We start from the raw sequence: 17,456 nt of genomic DNA, 5'->3' as shown, positions 1-17,456 counted from the left end.
TTAATAAGGGTAAAAGAGAATATGAAGAGAAACTTGCCGCAGAGGCTAAAACTCAGTAACAACTTTTTTCAAGTACATTGGAAGCAGAAGGCCTATGAGGGAATCTGTGGGACCGTTAGGTCACGAAGGAACAAAAGCGGCGCTCAGGGAGGACAAGGCTATAGCGGAGAAACTGAATTAATTCTTTGCTTCTGTCTTTACGGAAGAAGATGTAAGAGATCTGCCTGTACCATAAATGGTTTTCAAGGGTAGTGATGTGGAGGAACTGAAAGAAATCTCGGTGAAACTGGAAGATGTATTGAGCCAAATTGATAAATTAAAGAATAATAAATCACCTGGACCAGATGGCATACGTCCAAGGGTACTCAAAGAACTCAAGCATGAAATTGCTGATCTGCTGTTAGTAGTATGTAACCTGTCGTTAAAATTGTCCTTTATCCATAGTACCTGAAGATTGGAGGGTGGCCAATGTGATGCCAGTTTTTAAAAAGGGTTCTAGGGGTGATCCAGGAAATTACAGACTGGTAAGCCTGATGTTGGTGTTGGGCAAAATAATGGAAACTATTATAAAGAATAAAATTACAGAACAAGACTAACATGGTTTATTGGGACAGAGTCAGCATGAGTTCAACCAAGGGAAGCCTTGCCTCACCAATTTGCTTCATTTTCTTTAAAGGCGTGAATAAACATGTGGATAAAGGTGAGCCGGTTGATGTAGTATATCTAGATTTTCAGAAAGCTTCTGATAAAGTTCCTCATAAAAGACTCCTGATAAAATTAGAGTAATGAGATAGGAGGCAAGGTTCTGTTATGTATTAGGAATTTGTTATTGGACAGAAAACAGAGGTTAAGGTTAAATGGTAATTTCTGTCAATGGAGGAGGGTGAATAGAGGAGTGCCACGGGGATCTGTATTGGAACCGGTGCTATTTAACATATTTATAAATGACATGGAAATCAGAACAGTGAGTGAGGTGATTAAATTTTCAGATAATACAAAACTATTCAAGGTTATTAAAACACGAGCGGACTGTGAAATATTGCAGGAAGACCTTAGGAAATTGGAAGACTGGACGTTCAGTTGGCAGGTGAAATTTGACAAATGCTAGGTGATGCATATTGGAAAGAATAATCCGAATAATAGTTACCTGATACTAGGTTCCAACTTGTGCATCAGCACTCAAGAAAAAGATCTAGGTGCTGTTGTAGATAATACGCTGAATTCTTCTGGTCAGTGTGTGGTGGCAGCCAAAAAAACAAACTGGATGCTAGGAATTATTAGGAAAGGAATGCTGAATAAGACCAAAAACACTATAATGTCTTTGTGTCGCTCCACGATGTGACTGTACCTTGAGTATTGTGTTCACTTCTGGTCACCGTATCTGAAAAGATATAGCAGAATTAGAAAAGGTTCAAAGAAGAGCGACCAAAATGATAAAGGGGATGGAATGTCTGTCATATGAGGAAAGGCTAAAGAGGTTAGGGCTCATCAGCTTGGAAAAGAGATGGATGAGGGGAGATATGATTGAGGTCTACAAAATGCTGAGTAGAATGAGTAGAAGTCAATCGATTTGGGGGTTTTTTTGGGGGGTGGGGGTTGTTGTTTTTTTACTCATTCCAAAAGTACAAAGACTAGGGGACACTTGAGGAAGTTACATGAAAATACTTTTAAAACAGAAATATTTTTTTCACTCAATGAATAGTTAAGCTCTGGAACTCTTTGCCGGAGGATTAGTAACAGCGGTTAGCATATCAGGGTTTAAAAAAGGTTTGGACAAATTCCTGGAGGAAAAGTCCATAGTCTGCTATTGAGACAGACATGGGAAAGCAACTGCTTGCCCTGGGATTGGTAGCATGGAATGTTGCTGCTAATTGGGTTTCTGCCAGGTACTTGTGACCTGGCTTGGCCACTGTTTGGGAAACAGGATGCTGGGCTAGATGGACCATTGGTCTGACCCAGTATGGCTACTCTTATGTTAAGACAGATTTATCAAGCTCCTCACAAAAAACAAGGACCTCTGAAAGTGAAACTTACTGAGTTTGGATTTAGATGCTGCATCAGCCTCAAGGACCTTCTGGCTGCCATACTGGACACTGAATTTGGATGAAACAAACCGGACATTGCATCCAAAAGAAAAGAAGAACCCTTGGAATTTTTGCAGGTCTTGGTCCACCATGGCCCAGTCATCTGAAACTCTATGCAAAACGTGCTCAGCCCAGCGACCACCAGACCTCTGCAAATAGCCACCTGAACTGACAAAGCCGCCATATTGAAACTGTGCTTCAGCAGTCTATTCTGTGATCCTGAGAGTTCTTAAGAGCTGTGCCCCTCTCCATTAGCACTGTATTCTTAGTATCTGTGAAAACCACCGGCAGTTGCAAGTTCTCTTGCTCCTTTTCAGGGATGGGATAGAGACGCACCATGGACCTGGCAAGCCTAAATGGCATATCCGGGGAGTTCCATTGCATCTGCACCACATCTTTGATGTTCTGATGAATAGGGAAGGATCTTGCACATAAGTGGGAGTCCTGCTCATGTATATGCCCCCTTGCATTTACACACTATTGCCAGTTACATGTACCCTTCCAGAATAGCACAGGGGTGGGCAACTACGGTTCTCGAGGGCCACAACTGTGAGGTTTTTAATATTTCCACAGTGATTATGCATGAGGTCTATTTGATTTGCATGTACTGCTTCCACTGTATATAATCTCATGCATATTCAGTGTGATTACCCATCACTGGAATAGTGCCTAGGTGTCCTGCTGGCACTTCCAGGGGCAAGTGTACATTTGTGTGAGGTGCTAGCATTTTGTACATTTACATGTTCGTGTAGCATGTAAATGTGGACACCCATTATAGAATTGCCCTTATAGAGGGCAATTGTAATTACAGGGCACCTCGTGACTTATTTTATAAAGAAACACGTAGGCATCAACTTGCCTTTATAGAATACTAACCTAACTAGGTATATACATGCTTAATATTTAAGTGCAAACACTTAAGCTAGCCATAGAGCTGGTGTAAATGTTAGCACATAACATTTTTCACCTGCATTTGGAAGCTGAAGCTAAGTTTAAAATCTTTTCACTTCTTTTTTTGGATCCTTAGTTCTGTGAGGTTTTAGCATTTTTGCATGATAGAATTTAAAGGTTTTTTTAATGCCATTGATGATAAGGAACCCATTGACTTTCTCCAACCTTTGTTATTAAAGACAATTATTCGGGTTGGAGGTTGGGTCGGTTTCAAAGGCTTTTTCCCTTATCTATCGTTTAGAGCTTAATGCACTTCACAGAACTTTAGCTTTTCTAAAGTACTAGTTTACCATTGTAATCGAGAGTTTGTTGCACAAATTTATACCTGCTCCAAGATAGGTGCAAATGTGTATGCATACTCTTTGTTGCCTTTATAAAATAATCGTAAAATAGGCCTTTTTATGAAATTGAAAGTGCACTAATATAGTACCCATATACCCCCGGATTCTGTATATGGTGGCCAAATTTGGATGCACCTCTCAGATGCGTGCATAATTTAAGGGCTTATTTTCAAAGCACTTCGACTTACAAAGTTTCATAGGTTACTGTGGAATTTTGTATTTCTAAGTGCTTTGAAAATACACCTAGTTTGCTAACAAGCAATATTTGGATGCTAACAACCAGTTGTTGGCATTAATTGGAACCAATTGGTATTTGCGCATGCATCTGGCTGCATACTATTCTTTAATGCTGGGTGCCTAAATCCTACAACGTACAAACCAAAAGGGGGTGTGGTCATGAGAGGGACAAGGCAGGTCAGGGACGTTCCAAAAAGGTGTATGCGCAATGTTATAAAATAATCAGTCTCTGTGCCCAGTTTGGGTGCCTGGATTTACACCAGGTTTCAGCAGGCATAAGTCTGGCAGCCAGAGATGGGTGCAGGAATTGGTGCTAAGTGCTGTTCTATAAAAGGTGTGTGTCCTTTACACAATTGCCCACTTTCGAACACTATTTATAGAATCTCCCCCATAATGTGCAGTTGAAAATTACATTTTTGTTTTCATTTTTACAGTACACTTAATCTTTCTTTTGATTTTATTAGGATGAACTCTGAATGGAACCAAAGATGTTCAAACAGAATTGGTGAAAGCATCCTTTTAAAATGGTGAAAATGCTGAAAACCAGATCATCAAGCTTAAAAAAAAAAAAATCAAAATGAAGAAAAATGGATTTATTTTGTTGGGGTTTTTTTTTTTGATTGTGTATTTATGGGCATATCTGTTTTACATCAGTTTTCTTTCCCCATATCTTAAACCATATCTCCAGCGAAGGGCTGTTGGCTTTTTTGGCCCATTCTTTCTTGTTTTCTTCTTGACAATGACTAAATATTTCTCAGTTTAAATTTGGGCTAATCAGAAAACTTTCACTGACTTTTTACCCACCACTGTAGGCCTCCTGCCTCATATAACACTATAATCTTTCCATCCTTACCCTAGGATCTGTGCTCTTAACCCATATGTGAGTGATTGAAGCTGACTGATCACTCCCTTTGAGGATGTAGGGACAAAATGTCTCAGCTGCTTTGATACTGTATATTTTAGAGGTTCTGTGTACTGTTTTTAAGCCATGTCTCCTGTGTGGCATGTTGAGAAGCTAAAGAACTGGCCCTTGTCCAAAAAAAAAAAAACACCATCTATTGCGTTTGTAATAGAAATACTGTTAACTTGGTGTTTTATAACTTTTGTTTAAACCAGAATATCACCACATATAAAATCCTCGTATAAAAGATTGTAAGAAGTGTAATCCATTCGCTTTATACATGAGATTCTCAGTTTGAAAAATTACATTAGGACATTAGAGCAGAAGCAAAAAGTACAAGCCATGTCTCCTTTTCTCATTTTTCCCCTCACCATTTGTATGTTTTAGGGAGGAGGAGGGTGGCAGAAGTATGACAAGTGCATTTCTTCCCTAGAGAATGCACACATCCTTGCCCCACTCCTACACAGCCATCTTCTGTTCCTCGCTCCACTCAACTGTCCTCTCTTTCTTTCCTCCCACCTCACAGCCCTCTCTGTTCCAACTCATGCCACCTAGATAGACTTTTCTGCTGTTGTGGTCCCCAGTTGGTGAGCTCAAGACCCAAAATACCCCTGCTGCTCCTGTCCTTTCAACAGAGGTTCCTGATACTGCACTTCTTACTCCTTGTCAGCTGTGGAAATTGGAATCTGTTACAGTCCAGCTCCCTTGCATTTCCCTGCTCATCCACTGAAATAAGAGTGTTTCCTACAGCTTTGTTGCATCATGCTGTTTCCCTGTCATTGGCAGGAATGTACTGTATAGCTCCCCAGGGTTGTTCTCCTTCTGTCAGTGCCAGGGGTGTTCCCATGGTTCCGCCCATTGCTGCTTCCTGTTTGCAGCAAGGATGTTCCCTGCTGCTATGTTCACTGTATTGATGCTTTTCCCTGTCCTGTTGCTCTTTAGCAGGAGCATGGTGTTTTGCATGTTTGCTTGCTGTTTGCTTGATTCTCAGGATCTCACTGGTAATTTTAAAAAAAATTGGCTCACCTGAAGCAATTTTTTAAACCCTGCCCATAATAAAGTAGTTGTGTGAGCATAGTTTTGAGAGTGAAAGTTCTACTTGGTAGGGGGTTGCACTATATATTAGGAAAAATTATCTGACAGTATATGACTGATTAGTCCCCACAGCAGGAAAAAGATTTGCTTTAAAAGATCTCTTGCTTTATTAGCAGGCAACCAGGGATGAGGGAACATATTAAGCTGCTCTATAAACACACAGGGAATCAGAAAGACTTTTTTTTTTCAGTTTCATGTTTTGCAGTTTTAAAGGTGTTTCTTTGTTTACAACTGTAATGCAAATTGGATTTTCCCATCCTATTGAGAGTATTCCCCATTGAGCTGTGCTGAGTTTTGTTAATTCTATTTGCATTTATGTGGCCACTGTCAACAGAATTAGGCCATTGCAACATGGTACAGTGCAGCCATGTAGCTTCAAAATTTTAATAGATTTTAAAAAGTGCAGAAAAAATGCATGACTTTGCTCAGTAGGAAACATTACATAACAGGTTAAATGTCTCCTTTTAATGGGTTTGAAACTCCCTTTTTTTTCAACCTTGAGAGTATTTCCTAATAGAGTAAGTAGCAACTGTTGCTAAACAAATGCATGTTGTAAGAATCTTTTTTGAGAAACTCTACACTAAGGAAAATCTTTAGCATACTAGTTTTTTTTTTTTAAATTGTATCTGAGAAGAATTCATTACTCTAGGTCATTTCTGAAAAAATGTCTACAATTAAAATTGTAGATCCCTTTCTGTCCAGAAAGTACCATAGATCTGTGTTTATGGTAAGAAAATAAATATACTGTAGCATTTTAACTTTTAAGTTCTGTGCAGATTTTTGCCTGGGTTGGAACTAGGCAACCTTGTGTGTAAAAGGTTAAAAACTGGAAGAAGAGGCATTGGGTAAAAAGGTTAAGTCTAAATCTGAACAGTTTGGTGTTTTTCTGTAGCGGAAAGTAGAACTATGGTAAAAGGTTCATTGTTTCATGCCTGTGGCATAGTAAAATTTGAAGGTTGCTTTTAGTTCCACATCAGTGTTTTTCTTGCACTTGTTTACAAAGGAGGTCATCTCTTGGTATTGTGCCTCTATGAATGTAGATTCTTCCTGGAAAATGAACGATGTTACTTTTTCTGCATAAGCACTGTTCTGAAATATATATGAAGATTGTCTAACAATTACAGTTGAAGGTGAGATTTTTCCTTTCTTTGGAAAAGAAGTTCTTTGTTTTTTAAATTCTTGTACTGTTTTTTCCAATCTGTGTGTTAAATATACAAATTTGTAATAAAATCATAAACTTCTGAACATTATCTGTTCACATGTCAGGAGTACTTGTTGCAGTATTGATTGGCATTGTCTGGTTTCATATACGGTACTATTTTTTTTTCTTCCGTACCAGAGTTACTCTAGATGACTTCTCTTTCCATATATTGGTCTCCTTGCTGATTATATACCATGAAAAGCATCCTCTCTGAGGACAGGCAGCTAAGTCGCTCGCTGGTGTCTTATGAAACACAGAGCCCCCATTTTACATAGAATGTAGTGATCGGAATTAAGATGACCCAGTCAGCACATGCTCAGTTCCAGTGATTATTTTAGAAAAGGATCTTCCAGTACAGAGCCTTTTTTTTTAATATCTGTAGGAGTGCATGTATATTTGCCAGCACATACAGCTGGAACAGCCACGTTACAAATATACATGTTCAAAAAATGAATGGTATGAACTCGGCAGCTTTCAAATGGAGGTGTCTGCGCTTACACTTGGAAGCAGCGCTACATCTACATGAATCTGTTGTACAATGGGGAGGGAGTACAAGATATTAGTCCTTCCTAAACCCTTCCCCCTTGAAATCTCTGCATAGTGGGAATCTCCACATGTAAATTGGCAGCTTTCTAAAATCAGTAGTTATATGTGTGTGATATACCAATGTAAATGGTACTGTTTACATGTGGATATGTTTCTAATTAGTCCTTGTCCATGAAACATTTGCTATTAAGTTATTGTGGATGTTGTATGGCTAAAATGTATGTTTAGATACATCCAATCCTAGGGAAAATAGTTAGGATAAACCAAAACACAAAATAATACTCTACCAATGAATTTTCAAAAATTAAATAAAAACATAGCCCTATCTAGTAAGGAGAAAGCCTCAGCGAGCCTGCACAATTCACATGTGCTTCACTATCAATCACTGGCGTAAAAAAAAAACTTTATTCCCAAAACAGAGAGATTTTTAAAAAAATTTTATGAAACAGTTTGCTTAGCTTGTGAACAGTATGCAAAAACTGGTCTGAAAATTCCTCCAATTTTGCTTCTGAACAGTGGCCAGTCCAGTTATATTAGTACAGTGCTGCCTCAGGGATTTTTGTTATCCAGAGTGGATTCTCACACACAGAAAAATGTATATGAATGACTCAAAAGCTGTCAGACAAGTGTATGTTTGCCATTTCAGGATGACCGTATATGATGCATATATGTATATGGCAGTAGCACTGTTAGTCAAATCCCATTCACTAAAATTTTGTCAGATCAAATATTCAGCCAGCAGCAATCATTTCTTTAAATACTGACTGCCACTGGCTAAAACAGACTTGGATATTCATTGTTGGGTCCCTTATGGGCACTGGCACTGAATATCCAGGTCTTTGGCAGTGTCAGTGGGTACAGCCAGTATTCAGTGCCTGATTGGCTAAGTTCCCTCATCTACTCTTCTTAGCAACAGCCCAACTATTACCACTCAGGAATAGCTCTGTGCTGCTAACACAGCAGAATGGACAGCTCTAGCACCCAACGCCCTTGACCCTTACTGTAAGACCAATCAAAACTGCTGTTTTCAGCTGAAACTGAAATTCCAAACTCTGTTGTGTGAATGTGAACCAGTGAGGGCCACTGGGGATTGTCAGAGCTTGCATTCTGCATCCCTCTGCTTAAACCCACAGTATCCAAGCCAAAATATATAATAATTTAAATAATGAAAGACCGTATTTTACCTCCAAGCAAAATAATCTCCACACCAGAGGACTGCAGCTAATTAAAATTATAAACCATGGTGCTTTTACAGTGGCTGACGTGCCCCACTCAGTGTGACAGCTGTTGTCGATAACTCCACAGAGAGGCTAATTCCTAAGAAGCTTATCATCCCAAATTTACAGACTTAAATTTCTGCTAAAATTTTATATCAAAAGCATTTATTTGGAGCACTCTATTTACCATATAAGCTATTGTGCAAGATGGAGTAGCCCTCCCCCCCCCCCCCCCCCCCCCCCCAGTACCTTACAGTCTCTAGTGGTATAGTCAGGGCATGAGCGATGGCCCAGTTGTGGCAGCCATTTTGAGAGCAGAGACAGGATGGACAGGAGTAACTAGGGACCACTCCTACTCTGACTATACCCCTAGATCACCAGAGATTTTAAAATAGGCCCAGGGAAGCCTATGGATTGGGTGGGGGGGGGAAGGCAAATGGAACAAAGTACACATTTTTGGCTGAAACCAAAAACATAGCTGAAAATTAAAATAGCCTTCCAAAACTGGGCAGAAAAAGGATTTTAGAATGGCTTTGGTGCCATAACCAAAACTGAACTTTAGTCAGCCTCTGGACTGTCTGCCTCTAAGCAGTATGGTAGAATTTTCCAGTATCTCAAGAAGTATAAGATATTCTTGATTACAGAAGACCTTGCACCAGAAAATCCTAACAACACAGGTGAATCAGAGTTGCACAATGGAGTGCCAAAAATCACTATGATCCTATCACCTGCCCTCTTCCACAAGTGCTGGCCTACCTTCTTGATCTTTGTCAGGCCTAAAGACTACCTCAGTAAGGCTATACCTGTTGTGTTCAATTTGATATTAAATCAAATTTCAAGTTTGTTAAATTTTTCTATCCCGTACATAGGGACTCCATCTAGGCGGTGTACAATCTAAAATGAAAAGGGGTAGACAACTTCCAGACAAAAGCCTATTGTACACATTAGGAAAGGAGAGAGAATGCCATTTTGTGAGCAGTCTGAATGCTAAATCATCTGCAAGCCCCAGTGCTGCCATGTAATCTGAATATTGAACTAAGTGGGCTCATAGACCTTTTGAACCACTGGCAGAAGTGCATCTCAAATACCTTAAGCGGAAGACACTGTTTCTAGTAACTAGCAATTAATGTGGCCAAAGAGTCAGCAAAATCCATGCTTTGGTTCATTATGCACTATATACTTGTTTTTTCCTCTTTAAAGTAATTCTGTGCACTCACTTAAAATTCCTCCATAGTCATCTCAGACATTAACCAACCCATTTATCCTCACCACCCCAGTGCAGCAGAAAAAAAAGACTCCATTCTGTCAATTGCAGAAGAGTCCTTAAACTACTCTACAATTTCCATGCCACGAAGAACTTCTGCCATTGTTAGTGTTAGACATGTTGGGGCCCAAGAGAGAAATTGAGGGCCCCCTGATCTCTCCTCCCTGTACCTCCCCGATCTCCCTACAAACCATTACTACCACACACAAAACAACCATAAATGACCTATTCACAGGCATAAAGCTAAACCTATAATAAACACAGACAAACCGTCACCAAATAAAGAACGAGATCACAAACTGGAAATAGAAACAAAGATAAAAATTGAACTGGGAACTCCAAGAAGTTAAACTTAACGTACTGGAACACTAGAGAAAAAAAAAAGAGAAATGCATTTCCTTTTGTATTGAACACAATAGGTATCTGTGATATGCATTTCCTAAAGCTAATATAGTCCAGTTAAGTGGTTCCCAAACCTGGTCCTGTAGGCACCCCAGCCAGTCAGGTTTTCAGGATATCCAGCTTGTGAATATTCATTGTGGATATCCTGGAAATCTGACTGGCAGGGCCGCCGAGAGGGGGGGGCAGGAGGGACAAAATTCCCCGTGCCCGGGCCTCCAAGGGGGACCCGGCACCGCAGTCCCCTCCACCCGCCCCCCTCCATCCACCACCGGGGCGGGCCCCCCTGAATTCAAATCATAGTGCCTCGACCTTGCTCTGTGTGAAAGAACAGCAGAGGCAGTCTGCAGATTGCCTCCCTTCGGGCCTTCCCTGTGTCCCGCCCTTGTCTGATGTAACTTGCGCGAGGGTGGGACACAGAGGGAAGGCCCGAAGGGAGGCGATCTGCAGACTGGCGCTGCTGTGCTTCTTTCACATGGAGCGAAGTCGAGGTGAGGTGGACAGAGGGGGGTGGAGGCGATAACAACAACCTTGGGGGCGGAGCCCCAGGGTGGCCCGGGCCTGGCCCAGTCTCTTGGCAGCCCTGCTGACTGGTTGAGGTGCCTTCCGGACCAGGTTTGGGAACCACTGGTCCAGTTAATAAAATCAAAACACTTTTTTCTACCTTTGGACATTTTATTTTTCCACTATGTTTGTCCCAGTTTCTCTCTTCAGCTTTCCCATCTGTCTTGTGCTAATTCTCTTTCCTGTGGCTGTGATCTATTTGCCTTTTCTCCTGTCTTATTCCATTCCCTTACTGGCATACTATCTCTTCCTTTTAGCTCTTTCCTCTCTTTTTCTTTTCTGTCTTTTATCCACTCAAAGTTTACCCTATTTATCACCCTTCTCCTTTTTACTTTTCATCTACTTAGTAACTTTCCTTCTCCTCTCACTCCCTAGCTCTCCCGTTTCCTGTCTCTATCCTTCCCTAGTCTCCTTCCCATTTCCATATTTCTACCCTCCGTTCTAACTATCCTCCTCTCATTCATCTAATCATCACTCTTCCCCCTAGGCCTCTCCCACATGGTTCCTCCATTCCCAAAATCACACTTCTTCCTCCCCCTAACCCCGTAGCCTAACATTTCCCTGTCCCTTCCCCTCCATGGTCCAGCATCTTTCCTCTCCATCTGTGACCCTATGGTCCACATATCTCCTGTGTTCCTTCCTTCCTCTCTTCTGCCCCCGGGTCCAACATCACTCCTTCTATCCTGACATCCAGCTCGACATGTTTTCTTTGATTCCCTCCACCCTTGGGTCCAATATATCTTCTTGTGTCTTCCCTTCCTGCCTCCTGTTGTCTACCATCTCTCCCCTTCTCCCCCCCCCCCCCCCAAAAAAAAAAATCTTTTTTAGGTCAGTGACAGTATAATTTATATATGCTGCCTGTAGCTGGCCCCAAATCTCTCTCTCCTGCATCCCACCCCTTCTGACACAATTTCCTGTTCAAACAGAAGAAAAACATGACAGAGGGGAAGGCTCGAGGGCTGGCTGGAGACAGTGTATGTAAATTGTTGTTGGCAACCCCTATAAAGAAATATAAGTTTTAAGGTAGCCCTGGGGCAGTTTGAGGGAGGGAGGGTGTTGCCACACTACAGGGGCCCAATGTAGCCAGTGGTCCCAAAGCAGCTGGCCTATATTTCCCCCTCCGCCTTTTCCTTTAACACCAGCAGTGACTTCTGCAAAGTTCACAACTGTTTACATATAACCCAGGAATGCCTGAATCAAAATGTGCACTCTACCTGGATCTCTGACTGCAGCATTCTGCTACTGCAAGGCCAACATATAGTCTGTGGGCATGAACTGAGCATGCAGGAGGAGTCCTGGCATCGGTGGCTGGAGGCTTGCTGCCAACTTTCTGTTTCCTGCAAGCAGCAAGAGGAGGAGTGGAGTGGCTTGTCAGCAAATGTCTTTGGCTGCTGGGCTTTGGCATCACTACCAGCCATTTAATGAGTGCTTCAGGTATGAATGGCACCTGAGCCTAGTTGCTTGTAGTGTAGCCAGACAGCCAATTTTGGGTGGATCTCAGCCCAAAGTGGGTGGGCACAACATTTTATCTCCACTCCTTCCTGTCCAGTACCTCCCAACTCAAAATATAAATACTTCAGCTGGTGAGAAGGCCCACCAGAAGAAGACCTCTTCAAAGGCGGTAAGAGCTCCCTTTTTACCAATCTTAGCAGTTGGCAACAACATTCCTGAGCCACAAACACTGGTACCTCATATATGCTCAGTTGGTATCGGCAACTCACAGACACGGTCACTGACTGCCAAGCTTGATAGAAGAGAGTTCTAGCCACCTTCAGAGGAGGTCCTTAGCGAAGCTTTGCATCCCCACCAGCTACAGCAAGGGTCAGGGCTGGAGTTAAACATGCTGGGGCCCAGGGCAGAAAACAAGGTGGGGACCTTCCCCTCTCCCCACCTGCCATTACGACACACAAACAAACCCTCAATACAGAACAGGTTTACAAATTAGAAATAAAAATATGGGAGCTCCAAGAAGTAAAACTGCTTAATCTACAAATGGTTCCCTAAAAGACTCAGCAATATTAGGCACTGATTTCTGAAGGAGTGATAGAGACAGTTACCTCAACCCATACCAGCAAGAGTTTACAGATCTCAGAAGGTTAGCAAGAATTTTCATGAGGTTGCAGGAATACTTGTTCAGTAGAGTCTGAATCTCATCCCAGAAGATAGCAGGACAGAGTCGTAGCCTTCATTGCATTTCTGCTTTAATATCTTAAGTTGTGGTGTGCAGGACAAAAGATACTCCACCTAGGAGTCCTGAAAACTGTCATGACACCCTCCTACTCAGTCTATGCAGAGCTCGGGTACATCCTGCTTGTCCAGAATGCTCTGGCATGGGTAACTAAGATGGCATTTACACTTACCTATTAATTTCCTTTTCCTTAACCCTGATGATCCAGTCCAGAACCTACCCAGGGAAGCCATGGCAGTTCATGGCTCTCAGTCTGACAGGTTCAAAAAACCAATAATGAGTGCATTTTGATTAAGGATATTATCTTTTCCCTAGACAGAATTTTGGCTGCACCCAGTTTGGAATTGTTGGTGTTTTTAAAGCCTAAAACAAAACATTTTTGTTGTCTTCAATTAGTTTTAGATACAATAAAAAAAACACCAAGAGCCTTCAGAAATGGAACACAGTACCTTTTATTATAAAAAATCAAGTTTCCAATGTGGACCTGACATAGGCCATGTTTCGGCGCACAGCTCCTGCGTCAGAAGTCAAATATGATCTAATATGAAATGAATACTGTGTGCAGCAACCAAATTTCTTCCTTATGAAAAAAAAAAGAATTCCAGCTGGTGCAAATCTAAACACTCCACCAACTTGGATCACTAAACAAACTTGGTAGCACTTCTTCAATACCATTCTGTCACATTCAAGAGATCTGTCCTGATGTCATAAACGCGGAAGTCACACAGGGCGTAAGACTTGCCTCCATGGCAATGGAACCACTTCCGGGCCCAAGCGAGCTACAGTCAAGAGTAAGGTGCCTTCCCGGCCTTATAATTGTGAACACTTGCCTCCCCCTTTGCTCCTTCTCAGATCTGTGAAGTCAACTCTGAACTTTTTCCTCTACCTGCATCGGCTGGCAGGGAGCCATACCTCATTTGTTTGGACTAGTCTGTCAGAACTAATGGAAAGGAAATTAACAGGTACGTTTAAATTCTAGTGATTTAAATGCTAGTAAATTATCATGCGAATGTTAGACCTTTGTGCACATAGCATGATTTCTTTATTTTGATTTAATCCAAAGAAGAAGTACAAGTGGGTTCTCAAGAAATGGTATAAGGTGAGTAAATTCATGTATGGTAAGCATTTCTCTATCCCCAAAGGTCTTAAAATTTATTTGTACTGGTGGCAAAAGAGGATGAAGTGATTTGCCCAAGGTCACCAGGCGCATTAGCAGGATACGAGCCCTGTTTTCCCTATTTCTTAGTCTGTTTCTCTAGCCAGGAAGTTACATCTCTGCTTCAGGCCACAGCATAAGGGATATGAAGACAGTATTTCCACAGGTCCAACAAGAAGATGATTTGTGATGTGACCAAAACCGAAAATGGATATAAATATAGACTTTTACTGTTTCTGTGATGAACATGAGGTCTGGTTGAACTGTTTTGAAGCAGTATTAGTATCTGTTTTATTTCCAGTAGGTGGAGCTGTTTATTTGTAGATATTGGTGAAACCAGCAGAAAAAGTAGAATGGTTCATATTTGTTAACAAATGCAAACTGGGAATTTCAAGATTAAATCATTCAGAAACTGGATTAAAATGTTTGCTGCTCTACTTGTCCTAGATGTTGCAGGCTCTTTTATTGTCCAATAGTCTAAACAACATGCAACCCTATACACCAAAACCTAATAAGGGGAAAGCATCGTTACATATTCAATGTCTGTTTTCTTACAATATAAATAAAATATTTCTGCATAAAGAACTTCAAAATATCATCAAAATATAATTTTAAAAAGGCCACGTGGTAGAAAAGAAAATATTAGAACAAGAAAGAAGAACATAAGCCTTGCTATACCGGTACAGTCCAGTGGTCCATCAAGGCCAGTAGCCTGTTTCCAACAGTAGCCAAGCTCACTAGTATCTGACAATATACCATGAGAGTAAAACAATTTATGCTGCTCATCCTGAAAAAAAATAGTGGATTTTCCCAAGTCCTTCTTAATAATTGCTTGTGCACTTTTAGGAAATTATCCAAACCTTTTTAAACTCTGCTAAGCTAACTGCTTTTACCATATTTTCTTGTAACGACTTCCAGGGTTTAATTACATATTGAGTGAAGAAATATTTTCTCTGATTTGTTCTAAATTTACTGCTTAGTGGCTTCATTGTGTGCCCCCTAGTCCTTGTATTTTTGGAAAGAGCAAACCAACTATACACATCTACCATTTCCACTCCACTCAGTATTTTATAGCCTTCTATCATATCTTCCCTCAGCTATCTCTTCTACAAGCTGAAGAGCCCTAGCCTCTTTAACCTTTTTTCATAGAGAAATATTCTCATCCCCTTTATCTTTTTCATCGCTCGTCTCTGTACCTTTTCTAATTCTGCTATATCTTTTTTTTGAATTGCAGTGACCAGGGAAGATCCATAGTTTGCTAATGAGACAAACAAGGGGAAGCAGCTGGTTGCCCAAGAATTGGTAACATGGAATGTTGCTAATAATTGGATTTCTGCTTGGCCACTGTTTGCAAATGGGATACTGGGCTAGATGGACTATTGGTCTGACCCAGTATGGCTACTCTTATGTTCTTATGACCATAATTGCACACAATATTTAAGGTGCGTTTACACCATGGAGTTTTGTTCTCCATTCCTTTCCTAATAATTCCTAACATTCTATTATGATAGACTGTGAGAGGGTAGAAACAAAAGCTGTGTGCTGAAGTCAAAAGCTGTGCTTTACTCAAGAGAAAGATTAAAGCACTGCCAGCTGTACTCAGCATTTTTGTGCTGGAATCTCAGTGCACTGTTTGTTACCTTGTCTCTGACTGTCTCAGCTTATTCCATCTCCTTGGGGGTATGGGAGCTTTGTCCACCCTGTGTGCTGAAGTCAGAAGCTGTTCTTTACTCAAGAGAGAGATCTTAAAGCACTACCAGCTCTATTCAACATTTCTATGCTGGAATCTTTGTACTCCTCATCCTTCTGTTTTTTCACAGGAGAGCCCTGCTGGTCACACTACTCCTTTCTTACTACAATTTTTTTTTTATTATTACATCAAACACTATGGATGCTTTCGGGCTCCATCTGTATTTATTGGTATACTTTCTGGGATGGAACTCTTTTGCAAGATCTTAACTGTAAACTACCCAAATTGTTCCTTATCGCATCCAGAGTATAATATTTGCCTAGAAAGGTTTTCAGCCTAGTCCCTCCAACTGAATATTCAAACCTTCATTTTAGACCAACAGAGGTTATCTCAAATTCAGAATATTAAAGTGAAGTATAAACATCAAACTAGAAATAATATGAAATATATTAAGCCTACTGAACAAATTGATAGGGATAATATTGTCGTTCCTTGCTATTACATAAATGCCTGTTTGCTTTGTAATAAGACAAATTTAGTGAAAGATTGGTTGGAGGAATCTCAGCCTGGCTGTTTGTTTATAATTGAGACATGGTTACATTCTCCATCTGACACAATTTTAACTGATGTATGCCCTGTGGGTTATAAGGTAGTCTCATTAGCTTGGTATGGGAAACGGGAAGGAGGCGTTGGTTTGATATTTTGAGATGTATTTACAGTTACTTTAATGGAGTCATTTATATCAGCTGATTTGGAAATCTTAGCATGTCATTTTAAAGATGATACTTTAAAAGATGATTTTATAGCTATTTTATTTTATTGCCCTCCAAGCCATTGGCAAAAGGCTAAGGATATTTTTTATGAGTTTGTTCTTAGAAAATCGATTCACTCCCAGTATAATGTATTGCTTGGAGATATTAATATTCATTTGAAGAATATAATGGATTCTAAGGTGGTTGAATTGGTTTCTTTTTTTTACCATCCGTAAACTATTCTTTTTCATATTCCCAAGTGGCACATGATAGAGGACATCATTTGGAATTATTAGCTTATACTGTTACTGATGCATTTCTCTCACCTATACAATCAGCTCAAATTTCTTAGTGTCCTATTTGGTCAGATCATTATATGCTTAAGTTTATAACCAATTGGGAGCAGAGCAGACAACAGGAAATATAAGCCAAGGCAGAAATATCTGTCCAGAGGGTAAATTGATTCAACTAAATTCTGGTCTGTTTCATCCATTTTCAATAGCCAATTCTCCTGTGAATTTTGATGTTAGCTGGAAGGAATTCTGTGTGAAGTTTTTAGTTGAAATCACACCAATGCTTTCAAAGACTAAGATTATTTGCAAGAGTAACAAATGGTTTGACTCAGAACTGTTTGGGATAATACAGATTTATTTATATGTTACATTTGTACCCCACATTTTCCCACCTATTTACAGGCTCAATGTGGCTTACTTAGTACCGTAGAGGCGTTTGCCAATTCGGTTGATAACAGATACAAAGTTATATTGTGGTCAGATGAGGTAAGTGTGGATCAGGCATCAAGGGTCGAAGGAAGTGAAGATTATAAACTGTCCAGTACGATCATTAGTTATGCTGGGTGCTGGGATTTAT

At 40.5% G+C, this 17,456-nt stretch overlaps 1 protein-coding gene across 2 annotated transcripts in view; it reads left to right on the top strand.

The window, feature by feature from the left end:
• The window catches only part of DNAJC10 (DnaJ heat shock protein family (Hsp40) member C10), a 149,545-nt gene extending 142,699 nt beyond the window's left edge, over window positions 1-6,846 (top strand). For both annotated transcript variants that reach the window (XM_030209466.1, XM_030209465.1), the window contains exon 23: window positions 4,078-6,846. In XM_030209466.1, coding sequence (XP_030065326.1) covers window positions 4,078-4,089 — 12 coding nt within the window. In that variant the 3' untranslated portion in view covers window positions 4,090-6,846. The remainder of the gene's footprint in view (window positions 1-4,077) is intronic.
• The last annotated feature ends 10,610 nt before the right edge of the window (window positions 6,847-17,456 follow it).

The sequence above is a fragment of the Microcaecilia unicolor genome, chromosome 7, assembly GCF_901765095.1.
Source record: "Microcaecilia unicolor chromosome 7, aMicUni1.1, whole genome shotgun sequence".
Taxonomy (NCBI): domain Eukaryota; kingdom Metazoa; phylum Chordata; class Amphibia; order Gymnophiona; family Siphonopidae; genus Microcaecilia; species Microcaecilia unicolor.
This window is presented reverse-complemented; position numbering and strand designations above follow the sequence as displayed.